This window comes from Tetrao urogallus (assembly GCF_951394365.1).
Source record: "Tetrao urogallus genome assembly, chromosome: Z".
Taxonomy (NCBI): Eukaryota; Metazoa; Chordata; class Aves; order Galliformes; family Phasianidae; genus Tetrao; species Tetrao urogallus.
The window spans coordinates 50,051,435-50,074,838 of record NC_136816.1 but is presented as its reverse complement, the minus strand read 5'-3'; the positions used below and the strand labels follow the sequence as shown (position 1 = coordinate 50,074,838).

The following is a 23,404-nucleotide window of genomic DNA, read 5'->3' as shown; positions in this document are numbered from 1 at the left end:
CTGACTTGAACTTCATAGTGTTCTTAACCCCTTGATTAAAAATCCTAAAGCTTAAATGTTTGAGCACATGTGGACAGGTATTAGTAATAATTTACAGGGCCTCCTGTCTCCACACGTTTGTGGAGATGACACATCCTGTTGTCATTTTTAAAATTAAGATTATGAAGGGGCTTTTTGGCGTGTTTGCTTAAGAGCATCTGTGAGATGCCTTCAGCCCGTAATTAGACAAAGCTCTGAGTTACACCAGTGGCCAATTACTTGCTTCTGGCCTCTTCAGATCTCCCCACACCCCTTCTTAATACTGCCATTTCACAGACTGAGAAACACAGCTGAACGAATGCTTGCACAAAGTGAGAGCTGTGGTACAGGGTTCCAGCGTTTATATGGTTTTTACCCAAGACAACAGTTTTAATGTATAAAGCCTTCAAAAGTCAAGAGGACTGGAGTAAGGAAAGCAAACACTGGCTTTTTCTCTTAGGAAGAGAGCTGGAGAAAGCAACACAGCTTCCTTGTGCTAGGGCATGTAAAGAATCAAAAGAAACACCTGAATTCTTGTTTAGTCAGGTAGTTCATCTGCTCTTCCAAAGTACTTCTGACACTATAAGGGGTGGGTATTTACAGACCTGGGATTATTTTGGATACAGATCCAAAATGTTTATTTCAGCAAGCATATTCCATAATGAGAATGACCAGAAATATGAAAAATGACTTAAGTTTTCTTTTCAGATACCATTGAGTTAAAAGAGGGCAATACAAGATGTCAAGATGCATTTCTAGGAAAGAAAACACAGAAAAGCTCAGAGTCATAAAATTTAAATGTTTTCCAATTTAAAGGTCACATTCTGAGTTTTGAAACTGAGGAATCCTTCAGTTTCATTATCTGAAAGACACAGAATCATCCAAACAAGCCAATGTGGATGTAAGTCCGTAAGTGTATTGTCAAAACTTTGAATTAAGTTTGTTTAACACATGGGACATTCCGTAACAAAATAAAAAGGCTAACTCAATGCCACTGCTTCTCACTGTGTACAGTAATATAATTGGCATCTGCAGTAAGTTCTGGGGGAGCTGGAGTAATGAACAGCTAAATAAATAAAACTTAATGACAGCATTAATGCAGTAGTTACATATTCAAGTTAACATGTATGCTGGAAGCAAAGGGGAAGACGAAAGTCCTCAGGTATGTTCAGTAGTGAAAATTTTCAACTATCTCCTCTTAGCAGAAAGCAATAAGAAGTCAAAAAGATTGTCAACGTAGCACTTTCATATTTAAAATACAGAAATAAAATACGTCAACTAATATTTGAAAAAATTATTTGTACCTGAAGCTACAAAACAGAATGCTAAAGTGTTCACTCTCACAATTCTAATGTAAGCCTGGCAAAAGCAAACAAAATCCAACCAAAAAAAGCAAACAAAAACCTCTCAAGGCTGCATGATTCCAAAGTGAATCCTTGTATGTTTTCATTTATACATACTAAAATAAGCATGCAGTCTATACATCTATTTTCCTTAAAGTAGACCGATCAGCGAAAAAAGCATCAAGTCTACCAATATACAAATCAATATTTGAGTGTCTTTTGGAAGGTTTCAGAAATATATATTGCTCTTTTTATGTAGAACAAGGGCAAATGCCTCTGAAAAAAAAAATGGGCTCTACATGTTGGTATCTAAATAAGCAGCATGCTTCGTTCCGAGTCGTGCTGGGATAACAGAAGCTAATAACATCCATTCTGTGAACATGAGATAATATTTTATGAACAAAATATTCCTACTGAAATGCTTTACTTTTCACTTAAAAAAAAAAAAAAAAAGAGTAAAGGCATGACAGATGGTGAAAGGTTGCACTCTTGCAACCTGACTGCAAACATACTCTATTCAAGATGCTAGTACTTAATCTGCTCATCTCTTGCTGTGTAAAACTGTCATTAAGCCCAGACTCAAAATTAGAGGCTGCAGGTAAACATCAGGCTCTGAGTCAATGGAGCTAAATATTTAGTGTGTGCACCCTTGATGACAAGCAGGATTCTACCAGAGGTACCCTATAACAAAAGGAAAGGAGGGGCTATTTGAAAGGAAACTCTCCTCTGTCCCACCCAATCCATAAAGTCGTAGGTGCATCAAGCCTTGCAGCTGGAAGGAATTCACCTCTCTAATGAACAGGACACTAACCCTGCTGTTAATAGCTATTCCATGGCTTTCTTCTCTCTTTGAGGCAGAAATCTACATCCATATGTTAAACAGAATTTTAATAGAAATTAATTACTACATACTCAGCTTTTTTTTTTTTAATGTCAAGACAACATATTTTATTGAATTTAATCATTACATTATCAAAGCTAAGTTGGTGCTAACCATGCATAATCAAGTTGTCAATATGTAAAGTGTGAAATATTGAGCATGAGTTGTTCAAATCAATCTATATGGGTTTTGCCCCACTAGATATCAACACCAGTCTTTCGCTGTCTTTTTACTCTCTTGTGTCAAGAAGTTATAGGTGCGGATGACCAGATCTTTAAATTGTTTGTATGATCACGTTCCTATTAAAGCTAGACAAATTAGATTAAGTCCACTGCAAGGTTTGGTTGAAAGTCTTGATTAACTTTTATTAATTTTCACTTTTCTGCTATTTTTATTCAGATTATTGATAACGAGGCACAAAATCTGTCCCGCCCCCCACTCCCTTCCTGAACATCTGCTATTTCAAATAAAAGTGAATTCATCACGTAATTTCCCAGCAGTAAAGCAGTTAACTCTTATGACCCAAAAGAGACTAATTCAAGCAGGTAAACCTCTCATGCCTGCACTGATTGGCCCCTAGGCAACATGAAGCATTTAAACTGAATTGACCAAAACTTATTGAAAAGATCGGATAAACTGAAAATCCACCTAATTAAAGAACAAATTTCAGAACTAACATATCTCAACTGAAGGAGTGCACCTGCGGCCCAGGAAATATAAAACAAAACAAAATTTTCATTTTTCATTAAAAATTGGAATACAAGATCTATATTTAAACAACTTTATTAACATAGTCAAGCAGTGATTAACATTCACATCTATTATGTCACATCATACAAACGTAAATACAAAATTACTACAGTACAATATATATTCTCTGCATGATCCAAAATATTTGGTGGCCCCAAAAACTCTTTAAAATTCAGCAGCTTATCAAAAATTAAAACCATATTCTATTCAAAATGAAGTTTTGTTAGCACAGAGGCAGACTTCAAGGAAGATCACTCAATTTAGCACAGTTTGAGAAGTTGCAGGATATGTTTGAAGGAAACATTCCAACATTGTGGCTGATACAGAAACATCAGATTTAAAGCTTTCAAGCAAAACATACAACCTAAGTTGTCAGCAGAAAGATCCAGTCATCTTTCACTTTAAACTGTTCATATACTGCATCCAATTTACAATTTTGGAAGTGTTTGGTATTAGTAAGTCAGACAGCATACAACATACCTACCTATCTATTCCCATGAAAAAAAGATAATATTACACTAAAGACTTCACCAGCCAAATATACCTAGTCATACTAATATTTTTAAATATCCCCATAAAAAAATCACCCAGGCCTTCTCTGTTTTGTTTCTCACCTAACGTAAGTAAAGAGATACCTAAGGTGAAAGTAGCACAATAGAATTGATTATAGAAAAACGATACTATAAGTGCTGAATTCTTAGAGATGTGGATTTGGCTTACTTAAAAAGTATACTGTAACACCACAAAGGGATACATGTTTTTTTATAGAGCCATTTTAAATTCCCTCACATACATACATTCAAGTGAGTAAGCATCCTTATTATTTTAACAGAATATACTCCATAAGGCAAGCAACAAGAGTACTCACCTCAGAGTTTCCCCATTTAAAATAATCTAAAACTGGCTTGCTCCAACCGTAAGTGCAAAGAACAAGCATCAGTGAAAGACAAAAAACAGCTTCTATTGGAGAAGAACACCTACTAGACTGATGGATGCAAGTCATCTGGAGAATGCATAGGTGAGTGCAATACACAGCTACTGATCAAGCTTCATTTACTCAAGATGAGGTTACTGGAAATACTTATGTAATAGATAACAAATACGTATGCAAATTACATCAGCATCTATGTGAGATAACTGCAAACTTTTTATTTTTCTTACTTTTTAATTTATGGCAGTCATTTCACTGCTGAGCTTAACCTTTATCTGAGATAAAAAGTTACTCTTCAGACCCTACATAGAAGCTTTATGCATCTATTATCCCCATGAAAGTACTGAAGCAATTAGTGTTAAGTTGCAAGTTCTTTCCTTGACAAAATCTGAAACAAAAGATTTCCAATACAATGTTGCATTTAAAGCATTTTTTTTTTTTTTTTTTTTTTGTTCAAAGAAATATTTCAGTTGTTCGAATATGGATGCATTCTCCTCAAGGGAAGAATGTTTTTGCACCTTTATTTGTTAATACATTCAATATGAATAAAATAGGTGAAGCAAAAGTCATTATTGTCCCACAGTAGAAGGTTAATTTAGAGTAAGTTTAAGACAGAGAAGCTGCCTACCATAAAATACATGAACTGATATAATTAAGACACATTTTTATAAGCATGTGTTCTGAACAAAAAGGGTACAAGAGTATTCACCTGAGATAAAGCTAGTATTTGAGTGTTCCTAAGTAGCAATGAGTTTCGCTTGAGGAAAGCCACTTGAAGTTTTAAAATATACATTTTACTATTATACAATATATGCAGTTTAATTAAGATTGATGCTAACATAAAAGTCCTAACAAAAAACAACAACAAAAAAAATCACAGTGTATCAATATTGTTAGTTACAAAATTTATGCTACTTTGTAACTTTAAAAAATTAAGATTATAAATTTTAAACCCATTCTCCTAGAAGTCTATCTTCTGAGTACAAGCATTAACGAGCAATAAACTAAAGCATAAGAATTAGCTCATTACAATTTAACTATATACATATTCCTCGATTTAGAAAATAATCAAGCTTTGGAAAAAAATTACAAAATCGATTATTTTTGCTTGCACTGGTTAAAATAATGAACTATTATAATCTTTCTTTTTTTCCTAAATGAAAAGAGCAGTTTCCTGAATATGTAATGAAACAAATTTAGAACTGAACTTTACTTAAGAGTAATATCAATTTAGAACTGCCAAAATGATGCTTTTATAAGGATTTTAAATATACTTTCTGTTACCAACTTAGGTTGATCAGCAGCTTTTGTTCATTCTTAGAATCCTTCAAAAAGGGAAACTCAAAACAGGAGAAAGGCATATATAAAAACAGTAAACACTGACCTCCTGAGGTTTCTACAACAAAAATATTCAAGTAGAAAATCTACACCATTACTTAGCAGCGGCTATTTCTGTAGTTTAGCACACTAACAGCACTTTATTCAGTGTGTAAGGAGCAAATGAAGTAAGCCGTGCTTTTAGCATGCCAAGAGGCAGAAAACACTGGAATGTAACAAAGACAGACTCACAATTCTACCAGTATAAACATTCAGTCAACATTCAAGAACTGTCAAGACTACACCACAAGAATTAAGATGCTGTTTATATATCCCATGATGCAATAATGGAATTGTTAATGCAGATTTGGAACTTTTCTTACCTCCCATTATACTTTAAATGGCTTCTGCAAATTCCTGCACTATATTATGCATAAGGAATACGGTTTATTTGCTTTTAAACATACCATGAAAAAACATACTGATACAAAAGACTACTTTGCCAGTAATGTTAATTCCTGCCTTATTTTAATTACTCTACTTGCCGTACTGCCAGATCAGCTCACATCTGTACAAATACCTATTAAAATATGTATGTACAAAAGTGGTATTCTACATGAATTTGAGATGAGGTGGTTTTATTTGGTTAAAGGGGCTTTCTTAAATTTAATGTTTAACTAAACTCAGATTCTAGGCCTAATGCTATATATTACTTAGCTGTTGTTTATTTTATGAAATTTTTAATGTCATTTCTCTGAAATTCGTACCTAATGCTTAAACATACTCAAAATTAAAGCAAGTTTGGGTCTAAAATGATATCCCATCTTGCTAAATTATTCTTCTAGAACTGGGTTTTTAATTGTTTTCAGTGACTAAAACTATTTCTAATTTACTTCAGTTATTAGTTCAGAAGAAATTTAGTATTTGCTAAAAAGCAATGTAAATTGAAAGCAATTTATCACATGCAATTTTGCAAAAAATACTATGTACTAGCATCATTGAATGTACTTCATACAGTACATGTCCAAACTTCAGGCGTAAGAAGAACAAAGTGGGGAGTGGAGGTGCATGTAAAATGTTCATGCTATCATGCATTTAAAAAAAAAATTTCCTCTCTAAACATAATTAAGTTCACACTCACACAGCTCGAGCTTCAGTGCAATAGCTAAATCATCCAGCACTCAGAGAATAGAACCATGCAAAGAAGAGCAATTTTTAAAAAAGAACAACAACAAAAAAAACAACAACAAAAACAAAACAAAACAAAACCTGTTATCCAGTATCCATTCTGCAATGCAAAGGTGAGAAACTAAATCTATAAAAGGCTGTTATGGCTTAATTTTGTTCTGCGGATTAATTATGCAGCACTTGAAAAATGGAAAGGTGTGGCTTCACCTCTGACCAGCAGAGTTAAAAATCTCTCCATTTTCCTTTATCATCATGGGATACTCTTTAGGCAATCTAAATTAATAAAGTCTTGCCACTTTCAGATGGACACAAGATCAAGTGTACCAGTTAGAATTTCACATTCACAGTACATAAGAAAATACACATGGAAGGAAAAGTAAAGGGTTAACTTAACAAGGATTTATTCACAGGAATACATGTAAGTAGAGAAAAAAAAACAACAGAAAAGCTAAACAAATGAAATGAAGAGGATCCAAACCAACTTTCACTCTGTAGCTTTAAACTTGCACCCTTGTGCATTTAACTACATCACAAAGGGCCACCAACATGCGCCGATACAGTGTAGATACCCTGCATTATTACATCCATTAACTTAAACATCTCATTAAGATCATGCTTTGAACAAAAAGAAAGCATAGAAGATAATATGTTGAGTGGGAATAAACACAAATATAGCAATCATGTCATCAACTTCTACAACTGTCTTTACGTGCCAACTAACATTTATGCAGCCTTTAACAGGTCTTACCATGTAACTCATTTTCAGAGATTCTGATAAAATCACTAGTATATAACCATGCAGAAAGCACATCACACTGACAGCACAGAGGCAAGTATTTTGCACAGCTATATCAGCTTTCCACATTGTGCAGGTTACACACAATACAATATCAATCTTATTCTTAACAGATCCTAAAAGGTATTTCAAGGCCTAATTGTTAACTACAGTACTTTATATCTATATTCTTAATAAAAACAAAATCCACAGAATCTTAGAAAAGGAACTTTAAATGCAGGGCTATACTGAATTGGTAAACTGCAACACAAAACTGGCGCAACATAGGTAAATGTATACCAATTTCACTCTATGTGATGCAAGCATGCTACTTCCCCACTAATTTAAATTACTTCTGATCACTATGAGCCAGAACGCATGCCTGAACCTTAAACTGCACGTTAAGAATAATGCCTTACTCTAGAAATTAAATCTAATGAAGTACAATAATCAAATCATATCCACTACCTTAAATTCTTCTTAACGTAAAAATTAAGATGTCAATCTCTCCTTTGAAGCGTCCCTCCCTTTACCCCAAAAATGAAAGGAGTGACTCATTTGGCAGCTTGCAGGTTGCTTCACTGTGCCTAAGTTAACCCTAATTAATTGGTGTTTCTATATCATATACTGCAAGTGCCTGTTCCTAATGCAGACACAAGCTGCATTTTTAACTGTACTAACTTCATTTGTGTAGTTCTTCATTAACATGCAAATTCCTAGGAATCCCATCAAGCAGGATGAAATAATGTAGAAAATTCTTACTAAAAAAAAAAAAAAGAAAAAAAGAAAAAAAAAAGCCTTTTACTGTTTGTGACCCCCATTCTTAGGTTTCCTTTATTGTGCGCAAAATAGTTTTCCTCTTTACGTATCCCTATGGTTCAATTATATGGTTCTTATTTTGGTACAAATCCCCACAATATTCCAGAATGTGCTGTTTTGTGAAAAGATTCTTTTTTTTCTTCTTCACATCCAGTGCAGAGTTGTAATAGGAGACAGATTTCCACCCACAAAGGCTCCAGATGTTAAAACATTTCCCAACATCGACTTAATACAGTGACGGCAACACCTCCCTCCCGCCCCTCCCAGTAGGGTTGGGATTGTACTGTATTCCCTACTGGTTTACCCTTCCCCCCAGTAAAGGGTAACATTTTCCCTGGGTGCAGAGGCTCCCTCATAGTCTCCCAGACTGAAGGACCTGTAAAGGAAAAGAGAAAGGTGTAGTCAAACAGTACTTTGAAATGTGAATGACCGATCTGTGTATAAAAAAAAAGAGTTTGGGTTTTTTTTTTTTTCCCTCTTTTTTAAGCAGTAGGTGCAATCTAAGCTTAAAAGTGAATTTGTACCTAGATGTTCCTTTTATGAGTCTGCTTAAACAAAGAGTCGATTTTTAACAGGAAGACTATAATTCCTTACAACAACATATACTTTAAAGCTACAATGACATTTCCAATATTGCATCTAAGCTTAGATTTAAGATGAAAACAGCTGCATGTACTTTAAAAAGACTCTGCCCTTTCAGTATAAAATTATGAGGCAGTCATGATGTTCAGGAAATATTAAACTTACCCTCTACTAACATAACAACTTCACTTTTAGGTAGATTCAACAAGATAGCCATATTCCCTCCTCAACAGAAATGGAGAGTAACAGGTTTTTTTTGTTTTTTTTTTTTTTGTTTTTTTTTTTTTCAATTTGGCATTATATTTAAAAGAGGAAGAAAAAAAATCAACCATACATCAAAACTTAAATGCCCTCACTGATTACTGTGTTTGAAGTTCGCTTATTTTCCATCAATTGTTCAGATGAAATATGCAATTCAAAGAGAATTTATTATGCCACCAACTCTTAAAAACATTAGCCTGAGTTTTAAATGGGTGTTCATTTAACAGTACAACTGAATTATGTGATACACTCCTATATTTCTGCGCAAATATTCTAGAGCAATTACCACATTTATACTCAATGAACAAACTTAACCTGCCTTCTTTTTGGGTATTATAATAAATTCTTCACAGCATCACACTACTTTATACACAGGTGCTTTGTTTATACGGTATGCACAGAAAGTATACAAAGCAAAGTGGTACACTACAGTCATTCTAGAATCCCGTCACTGTTATATGATTGAGTTGAAGTATTCTCTGACAGAATGGTAACCACTGCGTATTGGTGCATAAAGTGGAATGTCACAATAATAAACACATCAGCCTTCTCAAAACATCAACCTCTACAAACAGCAGAGCTGAAGAATATTGTAGTATCCTTGACTAAGTGCCAAAACCATCTAACATGTACATAGAAATGTATTGGGTTTCACATAGATAAAGTATTTTAAACTTATTTTCTTGTCCTAGAGAAATATTCACCTTATATTACATCTGTTATTCCCTAACCCATAAGACACATGGAGCCTATGTCTAGCATGCTGCCTGCAGAACACACTTATTACTTGGCTTATTAAACCTGAACAGATACAGTTACACCTAGTCTTCTAACTTTGATACATGACCAAGCATACTGTATAGACTTTCATAGAGAGACAATTACTTTTGCTACAGCTACCAGGATTTTGGTTCAACATTACCCCTTTCTTTTTTCACAGAAGTAAAGATACCTGACACAGCTCATCTCAAAATTTTACTCTAGTCCACTAGTATTTTCATAAGGCAGAGACAGGAAAAAAGTACACAATATTTTGCAAGGAAGATTCATGTGCTTACCTCTAATCATGGGACTGCAGCTACAATGCACGAGGTTAAACTCCATAGTAAGCTGCAAGGCGCTCTTTTAAGGGAAGAGGAAACTGGTCTGAGAAACGCCTCCAATTCTCATCCCCAACTTGATTTTTAAACCCATGAAGAATCTAAAAGCAATGAGAGGTAAGTAAAAGAGATCAATAAACAGAAGATACAAGATCATCATTCACAAGCAACATGTGTAATAGCCTTCAATCCTCCAGATTGCTCAGTTGTATAGCTCAACTGTCCCATTTACTAGATATCCTGTAACATTTAATGCCTCCCTTAAAAGAAAAGAATCAGTTACGTAACGTACAGAATATAGTTAGCAATTCAAATTAATATTTATTTACTAACATGACTTACAGGTTAGAGGTAGGCCATTTCACAATGCTAACTGTTTTGTCAAAGTACACATTTTCTGTTTATTATTACTGTATATATATTCCATTTGTAAATGTGTTACAGGTTCTGGAAGAAAAACCGAGTCAGAACCACAATCGGTACTTCACAGAATTAATGCCTTTTAATTTCTAGCACAAACTAAAAACAATCCTATAAAAGCTGTGTTTTCCCATGGAACCTGTAAGACAACTGTAACTAAAACAGAAGTTGTTAAAATCTTTCATACTTTGAAACAGCAGGGATCTACCAGCAGTAAAAAAGCCAGCATTACAGACAAGAAAACCTCCCCACCTATTGATACCACTCTGGACCCTTCAATACAGTAACTTAACTGAAAACTATGAAAATTAAATGATTATATGAAAAGGGCCTTATTATTTATGCTCTGAAAACATTAGTTTTTTTTAATAGGTGAACGTAAGGAAGAACAAAAGTAGGTGCAAAAGTTCTTCCTCACAACAAAACTACTAGAGTCTCAACATTTTTTTTAATTTTCTTTTTTTTAAACTCAACTATACCTAATTGTGGAATGGCCTGTCATGAAAACGTTTTTACAAAAAAAGCACTGTAAAATTTAAAGCTCATAGCATAGAATTCACCCCCAATATGTCATTTTCAAACAGAGCTGTCATTGAACCAGATTTAACAGTAGAGACATCACAGTTAATTTAACTATTTTTCTCCATTAAGGAGCTCATCTAAAACCAGATTTCTTTCCTTACCCAAACAGATTAGCCAGCCACAAAAACTACAAAAGAGATTTAAAAAATGCTTAGGTATGACAAAATGAACATTTTTAAAAAATAATAATAATTATATCCTCTTCCAGTATTGTTTTAGCAGATGAACTACAGCTAGTGTCTTTAGATGTCTCGTCTTTAAAAAAAAAAAAAAAAAGATAAAATTTTTAGGAGTATGTGAGATAGCTCAACTCTGACAGCTGTCTTACCCATGTTCTTGGAACAGTTATTTCCTCTATCAGCTCTAATGCCAATAAAGAAAAAAATCACATAAAAAGACTTCAGGGGACTATGAAAAATGTTTGGTTTTTTTTTCCCCCATAGTTCCTAAGTGGCACAATCTGTTATTCAGTTGGCAAAGGGATCCAGTCTAATGAGAAAGTAACCTAAAAAAAAAATCATATGCCATCACTTGATGAAAGTTCTGACTCTATTCTTGCATGGAGAAAGACAAAAGAACACACTGTAAAAAGCCATGCACACCCTCATACGAAGTGGTCAAAACCCACTGTGTCTAGTTTGGATGCATTAGATCCTGCATGAATATCTTGGAAAGAATCTGAGAGGAGTTTAACTTACTGAGGCAAGTACTGAGGGCCATAGGACCAGTGCAGAAACATGTACTGAAAATGCTTACAACTGTCATCACAGTTCCAGCATCCTGGACTTATTTTAAGCTTTTAATATTTGTTATTTCCTTCTGACACTAGAATACTCATCACTGCACATTTCCTGAACCCGATGTTTCTTTCTAGCTACTCAGAGAACTAGTCTGCTAATTTATGAGGCAGAATTTTTTCGTTTTGCTCTCAAGATGGGATTTGAAGATTCCTGTTTATGTTCTGATGCTGACATTAATGACATTATGAGTTACTTCAAGAGAAAACGCAATACTGGCCCTTGACCCTAATACATTCTTAGAAATACACTCTATTTCAGCTTTAAGAGGAATTTCATTAACTTGGGACGTACATCCCTCCTCAAACAAAGATGTTTACTGAACTTGTCTAGGATGTATGTCCTATATTCAGAAATGTACGCTGGTTCCCAGAAGATCTGCTAATCCAAGATAGAAAACAAAGAGATCAGGATAGCACTGTAATATTTTTCATTTGCATTCTTCTGGACATTTCACAGAATCACAGAATTGTAGGGGTTGGAAGGGACCTCCAGAGATCATCGAGTCCAACCCCCTGCCAAAGCAGGTTCCCTACAGCAGGTCGCACAGGTAGGCATCCAGGCAGGTCTTGAACATCTCCAGAGAAGGAGACTCCACCACCTCCCTGGGCAGCCTGTTCCAGTGCTCCGTCACCTCACTGTAAAGAAGTTCTTGCGCACATTTGTGCAGAACTTCCTATGCTGCAGTTTCCGGCCGTTTCCCCTTGTCCTGTCTCCACTCACCACTGAAAACAGTCTGGCCTCGCCATTCTGCCCCCCACACCTTAGATATTTATAGACCTGGATCAGGTCCCCTCTCAGTCTTCTTTTCTCAAGGCTGAACAGACCCAGTTCACTCAGCCTTTCTTCATAGGAGAGATGCTCCAGGCCCTTCACCATCTTTGTGGCCCTCTGCTGGACTCTTTCCAAGAGATCCCTGTCTTTTTTGTACTGGGGAGCCCAGAACTGGACGCAGTACTCCAGATGAGGCCTTAACAGGGCAGAGTAGAGGGGGAGGATCACCTCCCTCGACCTGCTGGCCACGCTCTTTTTAATGCACCCCAGGATGCCATTGGCCCTCTTGGCCACAAGGGCACACTGCTGGCTCATGGCCAGCCTGTTATCCACCAGGACACCCAGGTTCCTCTCCGCAGAGCTCCCCTCCAGCAGCTCATCCCCCAACCTGTACTGGTGCATGCAATTATTCCTCCCCAGATGCGAGACTCTACACTTGCTTTTGTTGAACCTCATCCAGTTTTTTTCTGCCCAGCTCTCCAGCCTGTCCAGGTCTTGCTGAATGCAGAACAGCCTTCAGGCATGTCAGCCAATCCTCCCAACTTGGTATCATCAGCAAACTTGCTGAGGGTGGCCATTATCCCCTCATCAAGGTCATTGATGAAGATGTTGAACAAGACTGGACCCAGCACCGACCCCTGAGGAACACCACTGGTTACAGGTCTCCATCCGGACTCTGCACCGCCAGCAACGACCCTCTGCGCTCTGCCAGTCAGCCAGTTCTCAACCCACCTCACTGTCCACTCATCTATCTCACACTTCCTCAGCTTTGTTATAAGGATGTCGTGGGGGACAGTATCAAAAGCCTTGCTGAAATCAAGGTAGACTACACCCACTGCTCTCCCCCCCAACCACCCAGCCAGAGACAACATCATAGAAAGCTACCAGGTTGGTCAAGCATGATCTCCCCTTGGTGAACCCGTGCTGACTACTCTTGATAACCTTCTTTTCTTCCAGTTGAATTTCTGTTAAATAAAGGGGGCTTCTTCACGGCAAAAGAAAAAATCTTGAACTATACAGATATCATTTTCTAAAGATGACTTAAATGTGGTATAAAAAAATCCTGTTTTCCAAAATGCAGTAAAATGCTGTTGACAGAAATTATGAAAAGCTCTCTGAGGATGATTTTTTTTTTTTTTTTTTTTTAACTAAAATCCTAAGTGAACTTTTCAACACCGTTAAAAAGAAGTCTGCAGTAACTTGAATGGACTTAAGTAAATATAAGTAAAGTAAAAAAACAACCTTCATATTGTTTTGATGTTTTGTCTGAAAGTTAATAACTTTGCAAAGAAGCTTCACAAGTACAAGAAGTACTGACTAAAACACACAGCAAGAAAGAAACAGAAGATCCCAAACCATAATCAGGATATATTGATAAGACATGATAAGAGAAACATTACCTTACAGAACATGTCTCGAAGATCGTCTTTTGGGCTAATCCACGATGCAACAGCATCACAAAAAAAAATAAAGTCCTATAAGATTAAATAATCACATAGGTTAGAAACCCTAAGTTATAGGTCTGGAAACAATGCTCAACTCATTCTATTAACTGTACAAGTTTTTTTGATCCTTATTCAAAAACTGATTTTATTTCCAGTTAATGCAGGCAATAATGCAGGCAAACTATTCTACACCTAGATGTACAGAAATATAGAGTTGGGGCAACTGTTTGATGAGGCTTTTTTAATTAAAAAGCCAAACTCATAAACACAACAGCATAAAAAGGCAAACTGAAACCACAACAGTTTTCCTCTCACATCATAACTAGCTAACTCAAATTCTTTCAGTCCAATCATACAAATTCCAAAACAAACCATTTTAACATCAAGCAACAAATAAGACCCTAAGACCAACTTTGTCTTATAAATTTCCAGCTGGAAAAAAAAGCAGCTGTATTTCTTCAAGCAGAGTCAGAGTTTATTTTAGGGACACACACGACATTCAAAACCAAAGCCATATCATAACCCCTGCAACATAGTTCACCTGCGGTTATGCACTACATTTCTTACTATACTGCTAAGATACCACCCCTCAATAATTGACAGCGCATGTGTGTTTTGATAAGAAGCGAAGATAACTACTACAGAGGAGAGATGGGAAAATGAGAGGAGTTCTTAATTTTCTGCTCTCTTTATGTGTGAAAGAATAAATGGACAGCAGAAAAGAAGGGAAATGGCAAGTATAGAACAAGACAAGTGAAATCATCTGAAAAGTTCAGAACAAGAAATAGGCTCAATTTTTGTGTCTCAAAGAGAGGGATTTCAGCAGAGAAGGAAATTCATCTTTTTTTTTCCTCTCATGAAATGTTACATTGATATAGCTTAACTTCAGAGCTGTGGAGACTAAAGAGCAAGTAACATTCTGTTCTTGACACAAATCTAAAGAGCATCTTCCTAGTCATATTAAGTATTCAAGCAATATATCTGATGTTGAGAGAGAATCTTCCCATCTCAAGTTTTAAGAATGAAGGGGTAGTTATCATTTTTGTTCTTTTACTTTTTTAAAGCCTAGATTACAGCTGAACGATAGGATTTAATCAGATTTTGCCTTATATTTTCATAGAGATCCTCCACACAAAACACTGACAAAAATATTGCATCATTCACAATGTTAGTCAGAGTTCATTATTTAGATACACATTTTAAGTAGAAGACAAAAAAAAAAAAAAAAAGACTTTTAACACCTCTTTTCCTCCTTTTCACTGAAGAACAAATCCAGAATTATCATGATACTTATCACTACAATGTAAACGTTTTGGTCTTCTTGGCCTTAAAATAAAGGCATATCGTGTTCCGCACTGAATAAGCATCAACCTAAACCTCCTAGTATTTCATACACATTTTAAAATACATTTTACGCAAATAAATGAAAAAAATCAGATCTATTCATGCATCTTACTTGGAATACGCCATTGGGGTTGACTGTGATCATGGTACATATCCCACGGAATGCTGAGTCCTTTTCCTCATTGTCTCTTATGTTCCGGAGAGAGGTGCACCTAGTAAGGTAGAGAAAATCTTAGCTAGTTTTATCACACTTTCATTCAATCAAGTCAGATCTAGATGACAGTATTTGATGGAATAAGCCACACGGATAAAATGATTTGAAACACTATTGCGAACAGTTAGGAAAACGGTTATTGCAGTGTTTACTAGAATATTCCCATTATCTACCATCTCCAGAACCTTGTTCTTCTGTGGCACCATTTATAAAGTGTGACCTGTATTCCATTAAATACAAAAGACACATATCTGAAATATTTATAGTAACTATCATTATTAGAAGCAGAACATATAATACTATCACAGTATGAATTATGTCAGATACCAGTTACAGAACAGTTATTTAACTTTTACAGCAGCAAGCAAGCTATTTTATACATAAAACAGGTCTATAAACATATATTCCTTACAGCATTTCAAGCCTCCGACTGATTTTTTTAAGTAAGGTAATGCACAGTTTAAATTTTACTGTATTGGCATGCATTGTAGTATCATTCTGGTGGATTTTAAAACGCTCTTTCATAGTCAAGCTTTAACACAGCAAGCATGTGACAATCTTATCCCATGCATAAATTAGTCGTTAGCCACAACATAAAGAAAATACATGACGGTGCTACTAAAAACTCACAAACCTGATAGGACAAGATTAGTCACATGGTTGGCAATGATTAAGGATTGAGATTTTGTAACCAACTGAAAATATATCTAAAAGTGAGATAGAGAGAAGAAAGAAAGAAAGAGAGTGAAGAAAAATGAATTAAAAAAAAAAAGATTGAATAATACACACCAGGGTCTTATAAACTGCTGTAGCATGGGGGCCACCTCTTGAGGACAAACGTAACCAAGACGACCAATTGTTATTGCTAAGGTAACGCAATCACGGTTATACACCACCAAACGCCAACCAAGACATGAGCAAATGAGGGGGGAGGAGAAAAAATAAAGAAAAAACAACAAATAACTCAGAAACAGAAACCAACAGAATCTGTGTATGATAATAAACATAAGATTTCACCAGTGCTGTTTATTACCACCCCCTAAATAAGAGGCAGCAACATATATGGTATACTTTCCAGGGTAAAAGAAAAATTAAAGAAGTAAATGAGAGAACACCAAAAACACAATTTAAAAACAAAAAGCTTTCTGATGTATGCAGTCATTCTGCTCTCTTCACTTACTTTATGTTAAATTTACCTACCATGCACTACTAAGATTTTATTCAAATGTACTATTAGGGATTCTCTTAATAAAAAGGAATTTTCAGCTTTATTATAAAGTATCCTAAACATTTTTTCAGTATTTAGAATTCAAGTTTTTAATATGCTTATCCATGACTAATACGCTTGGAAGTATGTTTACATTAAATATACCGTGATCTGTCTATGAATGCTAAATATATGAAAATTCTTTAAGAAAACAAAAAAATTGTTCTCTTTATAATCCTTTAGATAATTTAAAGTGGTTGCTAGAGCAACTAACTGCAAAGTTAATTCTTCTTTTCTCAACAGTCTTCATCATAACAGCCATACAATAATCTGACTTCTGATGCAAAGGCATAAATACAAAATTGCTTCTTCACATTATTTGGTAGTTCAGTCCTTCATGGAGGGACAGATTGAAAAAATGTAACTGTGTTTTAGTGGTGTTTGCTCAACTCACAGAAGATTAATCTTTAGAAAAAGGAGAGGGTGGGGAATAATGTATCAGGATTACTTGAAGCAAAATACATGAATAATACTAAAATCCAGCAGATTTATATGAAGCAGAGAAAGGAAACCTATGTTCAAGGGACATACTATGCAACACTCTAATTAAACAGGCAATTGTGAACAGTTTCATGAAACATGCAATAAAGCAGATGATGCTTTCTCCAATAAAAGTTTGGTGTAGGATATACTAGTAGTACGAATTTTAACAATTCCACAAACCAGCTGCTCACTTGCAATGCACTATTTCAATACACAGGATCTAAAATTTTCAGCAGATTTAACTCATTAAAATGTATTTGAATTGCTTTTCAAATACAAGTTTCAAGTTAAAATACACTTCAGTTTTATCCACACTTAAGTTTTCACAGTTACAGTTTGTACAAGGAATAGAAACTTCTGTCAAAGATCAAGTTTTTGACATGTACTCACTTTCAGTACTACTGCTTTTACTTAACACAGTCTCCTGTTTCTATAAAAGTGTGCTCATGGCTCATTACATAGCAAGCTAAAGCAGAAAACAGTAATACTCTTGCACACACCAGTGATATGCAGCACAATATCCCACAACAAACTTATAATAAGTACACCACACTCAACATTTATCTGCAGTTATGCATCCACATTTAAATAACTATTAAGAGAATAAAGGAAATGTCAGTGTTCAGATGCTTCCAAAAATTCCACAACAGTGATAGAAGCAAAAGTTTAAGATTGGATGCCTCCCAGTTACAGGCATTACATCCATCAGTGAAGAGGAAAGGGGCCAGGAGCGTGGGAAGAAGGAATTTATGCTGACATACTATTTCATGGTTTATTTGAAAACAAGTACATATTTGCTCCAAAATGATCTTTTCAAAAGGCAGTATCTACTTTATCCCACAACTTTGTAGTTTTCCTTGAAGTTCACCTTCCATACTAAACTGAGAATAGTAGGAGAGATGTAGCCAAAGCACAGCTTTTACGTTAAGAGAACATTGGAGGAGAAATACACATCGAAAATCTGTCACCAATTTACTTCACGCTAAGCATAAAACAACTTGCATAATTTTTAATCATGTCATGTTATAATGACTAAGCTAATATTTTCTTACAGGACAAATTTTCAGACAAAAAAAAAAGGATTCTCAATTAGTAAATGATAAACCTGTAAGATTATTAATAAAATTCTGTTTGAAGTATGGAAGGCGTTCATCCTACCAGAACGTGCGCTCTATAAATGCAAAAGAAACAAGCCTCAGAAGTTCCAGCACAGTTTGGGAACTCTTTCCAGTTTGGAAGGTACAGCCTATTGGCCAGAACACAATGCATGTGTGCCAATTTTAGGCTTGCTTTCAAAATTTACTTGTTTATTTCTTGTGACCAGGTAACAGAACTTCATTGAAGTACATGACTTCAGCTATGTTGGAGTAAAAATGCCATCACAGATCTAGATTTTGGTGGTCTCACAAATCAGTATTTTAAAAAACAGCATTGTTTCTTGGTTTTTGGGTTTTTGTTTTAAATTCAAATAATCTATTATTTGTTTTATATACACCGATCATATTCATTTCAAACACTAGAGATAAACATAGTGCACATGTGTAACGACTTGCATATATTTAAATAAGGCTAATATTAGGTTATAAGTGTTACTGTATATATATATGTTATATGTAATTCATATATAACACTGGAAGAATACTTACAAAAAAAATCAAATAGATAACAGTTATACTAAGTATTATAGAGGTGAGAAAGCAACAACTGTAAGAATCCAGATAGACGATAGAAGATTTAATGCAAGACTGAGACTTGTAAGAGCTTTTGCAAAACAGAGTTGTTTTTGCTTAAAAAAGCCAAATACATTCCAATACAATCAGTTCTGGTGTTATTCCCCTACGTAATTTTTAAAATAAAAAAAAATAATCCATAATTCCTTCAGCACAAATGCTTCAGTTTTTGGGTACCTGTGTTCTCTAACAATGTCTTTGGTGTGTTGGGTCTGTTAATTATTTCTACAAGCTGGTGCAACACCATTGGAATATAAGGCTGCATCTCTATACCTGAAATAGTCAAAAAGAAATATTTAGAAGAAAATGATTGTTAATATATATAATCTAAGTACATTTGATACACTGAATTTATTATCAAAGACAAATTTCAACCTTAATTTAAGTTTTAACATGAAAGTGTCAGTAAAAACTAAAAACAAACAAAATCAAAACAGACTAACCATGCTAAATGTGCAAAGATTCAAAGAAAAAAAAAAAAAAAAGCTTACCCATCTGAATGGAGATCTCTCCAATAGCCCAGGTAGCATTGTTACACACAGAAATGAATTCAGGGTTTAGGTTGGTTCCCAAAATGGGCATGAAATCAGCTAAAAAGAACAATATTAAAAAAAGTGGTTTTTTTTTTTGTTTTTTGTTTTTTGTTTTTTTTGTTTTTTGTTTTTTTTTTTTTAATCATTTGAGCCTATTTAAATACTTGGAAAATGTTACACATGTATTAATGAGAGCTGCATTTCTACTATATATCAGATAAACTCGGATTTTAGAATCCGAGTAGATCAACAAATCTTTTCAAACTATGATTCTAAAATGCCTCTAATAGGCTTTATCTTTATGCAACTCTATAAACCCTTTTTCTCCCCTTCCCTAACTGGAGTAGAAGGGAGGACGCAAAAGCAACCCAATAACAAGCACTTGTAGTTTTATAAATGGTTGAACAATCAATCCTTGAACCATTTAGATAACTACATATTCAAGCGTGCTAACAAGAAAAGAACCCAGAAGGCAATTTCATCTATCATTATAACATCTGCTACTTGAACTTCACATTCCCAAGGCTATCAAAGCATACATTTGGCAAAGTGCATATCAAGAACATTTGAAGGATGAGATAGCAAATATTGTGGAAGCATATAATTGATGTTACATTCCTATTGAACACAAAACAAAACACACACCGAGAACAAACAATGGCTAAGCCAAAACATGCCTTCTAGCCAAGTTCTCCACTTTCACTATAGATCACAATATCATAGAATGGCTTGTGCTGGAAGGGACCTCAAGGATTAAGTTCCAACCCCCTTTCTGCAGGCAGAGCTGCCAACTGCTAGATCAAGTACTAGATCAGGCTGCCTATGCCATCCAGCCAGGATGAGAGAGAGAGACAGGACACCCACAGCCTCTCTTGGCAGCCTGTTCCAGCACCTCATCAGTCTCTCAATGAAAAATGTACCCCTGACTTCTAATCTAGATCTCCCTTCCTTTAGTGTTAAACTACTTTCTCTCATCCTATCACTATCTACCTGTGCAAAAACTTGATCATCCTCCTGTATTTATAATCACCTCCTAAGTACTGGAAGGCTGCAATGAGATCTCTATTCTGCCTTCTCTTCTCCGGGCTGAACAAGCCCAGCTCCTTCAATATGTCTTCATTGGAGATGTGCTCCAGCCCTCTAATCATCCTTGTGGCCCTCCTTTGGGCTCTGCAAAAGCTTCACATCCTTCCTTTGCTGAGGGATGCAATATTCAAGAAGGGTGTCACAATGGCAGAGATGGATAATCACCTCCCTCACCTTGACGGCCATCCCTCTTAAGATGCAGCCCAGGATACCATCAGCATTCCAAGCTGCAAGCACACACTGCTGAGTCACATTAAGTTTTTCCTCTACCAGGATGCCTAAGTCCTTCTCACCAAGGCTACTCTCAAAGAGTTCTCCCAGTTTGTATACATATATGGGATTACTTTGATGCAAGTGCAAAACTTTGCACTTTCCTCTGATGAACTTCACTAGGCTCACGTGGGCCCAGCTTCTGACTTTATCAAGGTCCGTCTGGATGGCATCCCTTCTACCATACCAACCGCACCACTTAGCTAGGTGTCATCAATTAATCTGCTGAGGGTACTCTCAATCCTATCATTTATGTCACTAAAATGATAAAAATGTTAAAGAATACTGATCCCAAGACAGACCCCTGCGGGACACGGCTCATCATTAGCCTCCATCTGGACACAGAGCTATTGACCATAACCCTCTGGATGCAAACTTCCAGCCAATTCCTTATCCACCCTTCAAATCTAGCTCTCTCCAATTTAGAGATAATGATGCGGTGAGAAATCATGTCAAAAACCTTGCAGAAGTCCATGTAGACGCCCTCTGATGTAGATGCCCACTGATGCCATCACTGCATCACAGAAGGTGACTAGATTGGTCAGGTACAACCTTCCCTTGGTGATGCCCTGCTGGCTGCCTCAGATCACACGCTCATCCATCATGTGCTTCAACATGTTTTCCAGGAGGATCTGTTCCATGACTTTCCCACAGAGGTGAGGCTCCTACCCCATAGATCTCTTGGTCCCCCTTCCTCCCTTTCTTATAAAAGGGAGTGATATTGCCCTTTTTCCAGCCACCTGACAGACACAGATTTTCATCTATGAAAAAGAGCAGCTTGGCAATCACATCAGACAGTTCCACATCAGAACCACAGAATGCATGTCATCTGGCCCCATGGACTTCAGCCTCATGAAGTGGTCTCCAACTTGCTCTGTCCTCATGCTGGAGCCAAGTTGCTCCCCCAGTTCCCATCAAGCAGTTCAGAGATGTGAGAAATACGAGAATTCTGACTGCCAGTGAAGACTGAGGCAAAGAGCTCATTAAGTACTTCAGCTGTCTCCATATCTGTGCAGCCAGTTCTTTCTCACTCAAAGGAGGTACACTGTCTCTGGCCTGTCTCTTCTGCCAAACGTACCTATAAAACCCTTCCTTGTTGTTTTTAATATCCTTCTCCAAATCCGTTCCATCTGTGCCTTTGCTTTCCTGATCCTATCTCTGTATGTCCAGACAACATTTCTGAATTTTTCTGAGATGACACAATCTTGTTTCCAGTGCCTGTACATGCCCTTCTTTTCTCTCAGTTTGATCAGAACATCCTTGCCAAGCCATGCTGGTTTCCTGCTTCCTCTATCTGCTTTCTTATCCTGAAGATGGAGAGCTCTTGAATTCTCAGAAATGGATCCTAAAAGAGTAGCCAGCTTTGCTGCCCTCCTTTGTCTCTAAAGATAGTTTCCCAAGGATCTTGTCCAGCAATTCCACAAAGAGCCTGAAGTTCCACCTCTGGAAGTTCAGTCCTGTCTCCACTCCGCCAAGCTCACATTCCTCAAGATCACTCAAGATCAATCAAGAACTTGACCAGGACATGGTCTCTGCACTCCAGGCTTCCTTCAATCCTAACCTCTTTAACAATTTAACAGCTTGCTGTGGTGTTTTCCCAGAGATATCTGGCTGGTTGAAAATCTCCCATCAGGACGAGACCCTGTGATCACGACACCTCTTGCAGCTGAAGCAAGAAGGCTTCATCAATAGGCTCCCCCTAGATTATGCAGCCTGTATTAGACTGTACTAGCTATCCTTTTTTGGTTCAATGCCTTATTTTAACCTACAGAATCTCTCAATCTGTTCCTGACTCTCTCAGAGGGTGCTCCTTGCAGTCTATAACACAGTCTTCTTATCACAGAGGACAACTCCCCCACTCCTGCTACCTTGTCTATCACTTTTACAAAGCTCATAGCCCTCAGTGGTGGTATTCTAGTCATGTGAGTCATCCTGCCATGTTTCTGAGATAGCGATAAGATCATAATTCTCCACCAAATGCAATTTCCTAGCTTCCGTTTATTTTCTACACTGCACGCATTGTTATAGATGCACTTCAGCTGAGCTTTCAGATGCATTACTTTCCTAGAGAAGTACTCCCACAAACTTCCAGGGCAAATCTGAAGTTTTCCCCTGCTGCTTCTTAAAGTGACTGCGCTCCCTATCTCTCAGTTATTGTGTAGTACAGACCCCTCCCCCAGTAGCTCTAGTTTAAAGCCCTAGTGATGAGCTAGCCAGCTTGGTGCCCAATATGTATGGTATATCTATCTATAATTTTAATGTAGAATGTAGCTAAAAAAGAAGTAAAAGATACAAATTCAGAAATTTAGCAAATGAAGGAACTGTTGTAATTAAGTTAAGTAAATCTTTTTATATATTCCAGCAGAACAGGCAGCTTTTAAATTGTAAAAATCAAGCAGCAAAATGAATTATTTATACTGTCTAAAAAACCCCATCTTTTAAACACAGTTTGAAGGAAAAAAGCTGCAGTCCCTTGCTAATAAGGAAATATGAAA

The 23,404-nt window shown here is 36.2% G+C and overlaps 1 protein-coding gene across 2 annotated transcripts in view; it reads right to left on the bottom strand.

Moving 5' to 3' along the window:
- Positions 1-9,957: 9,957 nt before the first annotated feature.
- TNPO1 (transportin 1) overlaps positions 9,958-23,404 on the bottom strand; it is a gene marked incomplete at both ends in the record, with an annotated part of 55,303 nt that continues 41,856 nt past the window's right edge. The window contains 6 exons of one of the 2 annotated variants that reach the window (XM_079548792.1): positions 9,958-10,065; positions 13,938-14,012; positions 15,439-15,538; positions 16,330-16,405; positions 19,198-19,293; positions 19,512-19,610. In XM_079548792.1, coding sequence (XP_079404918.1) covers positions 9,958-10,065; positions 13,938-14,012; positions 15,439-15,538; positions 16,330-16,405; positions 19,198-19,293; positions 19,512-19,610 — 554 coding nt within the window. The remainder of the gene's footprint in view (positions 10,066-13,937; positions 14,013-15,438; positions 15,539-16,329; positions 16,406-19,197; positions 19,294-19,511; positions 19,611-23,404) is intronic. The other variant, XM_079548791.1, reaches the window with a different exon arrangement.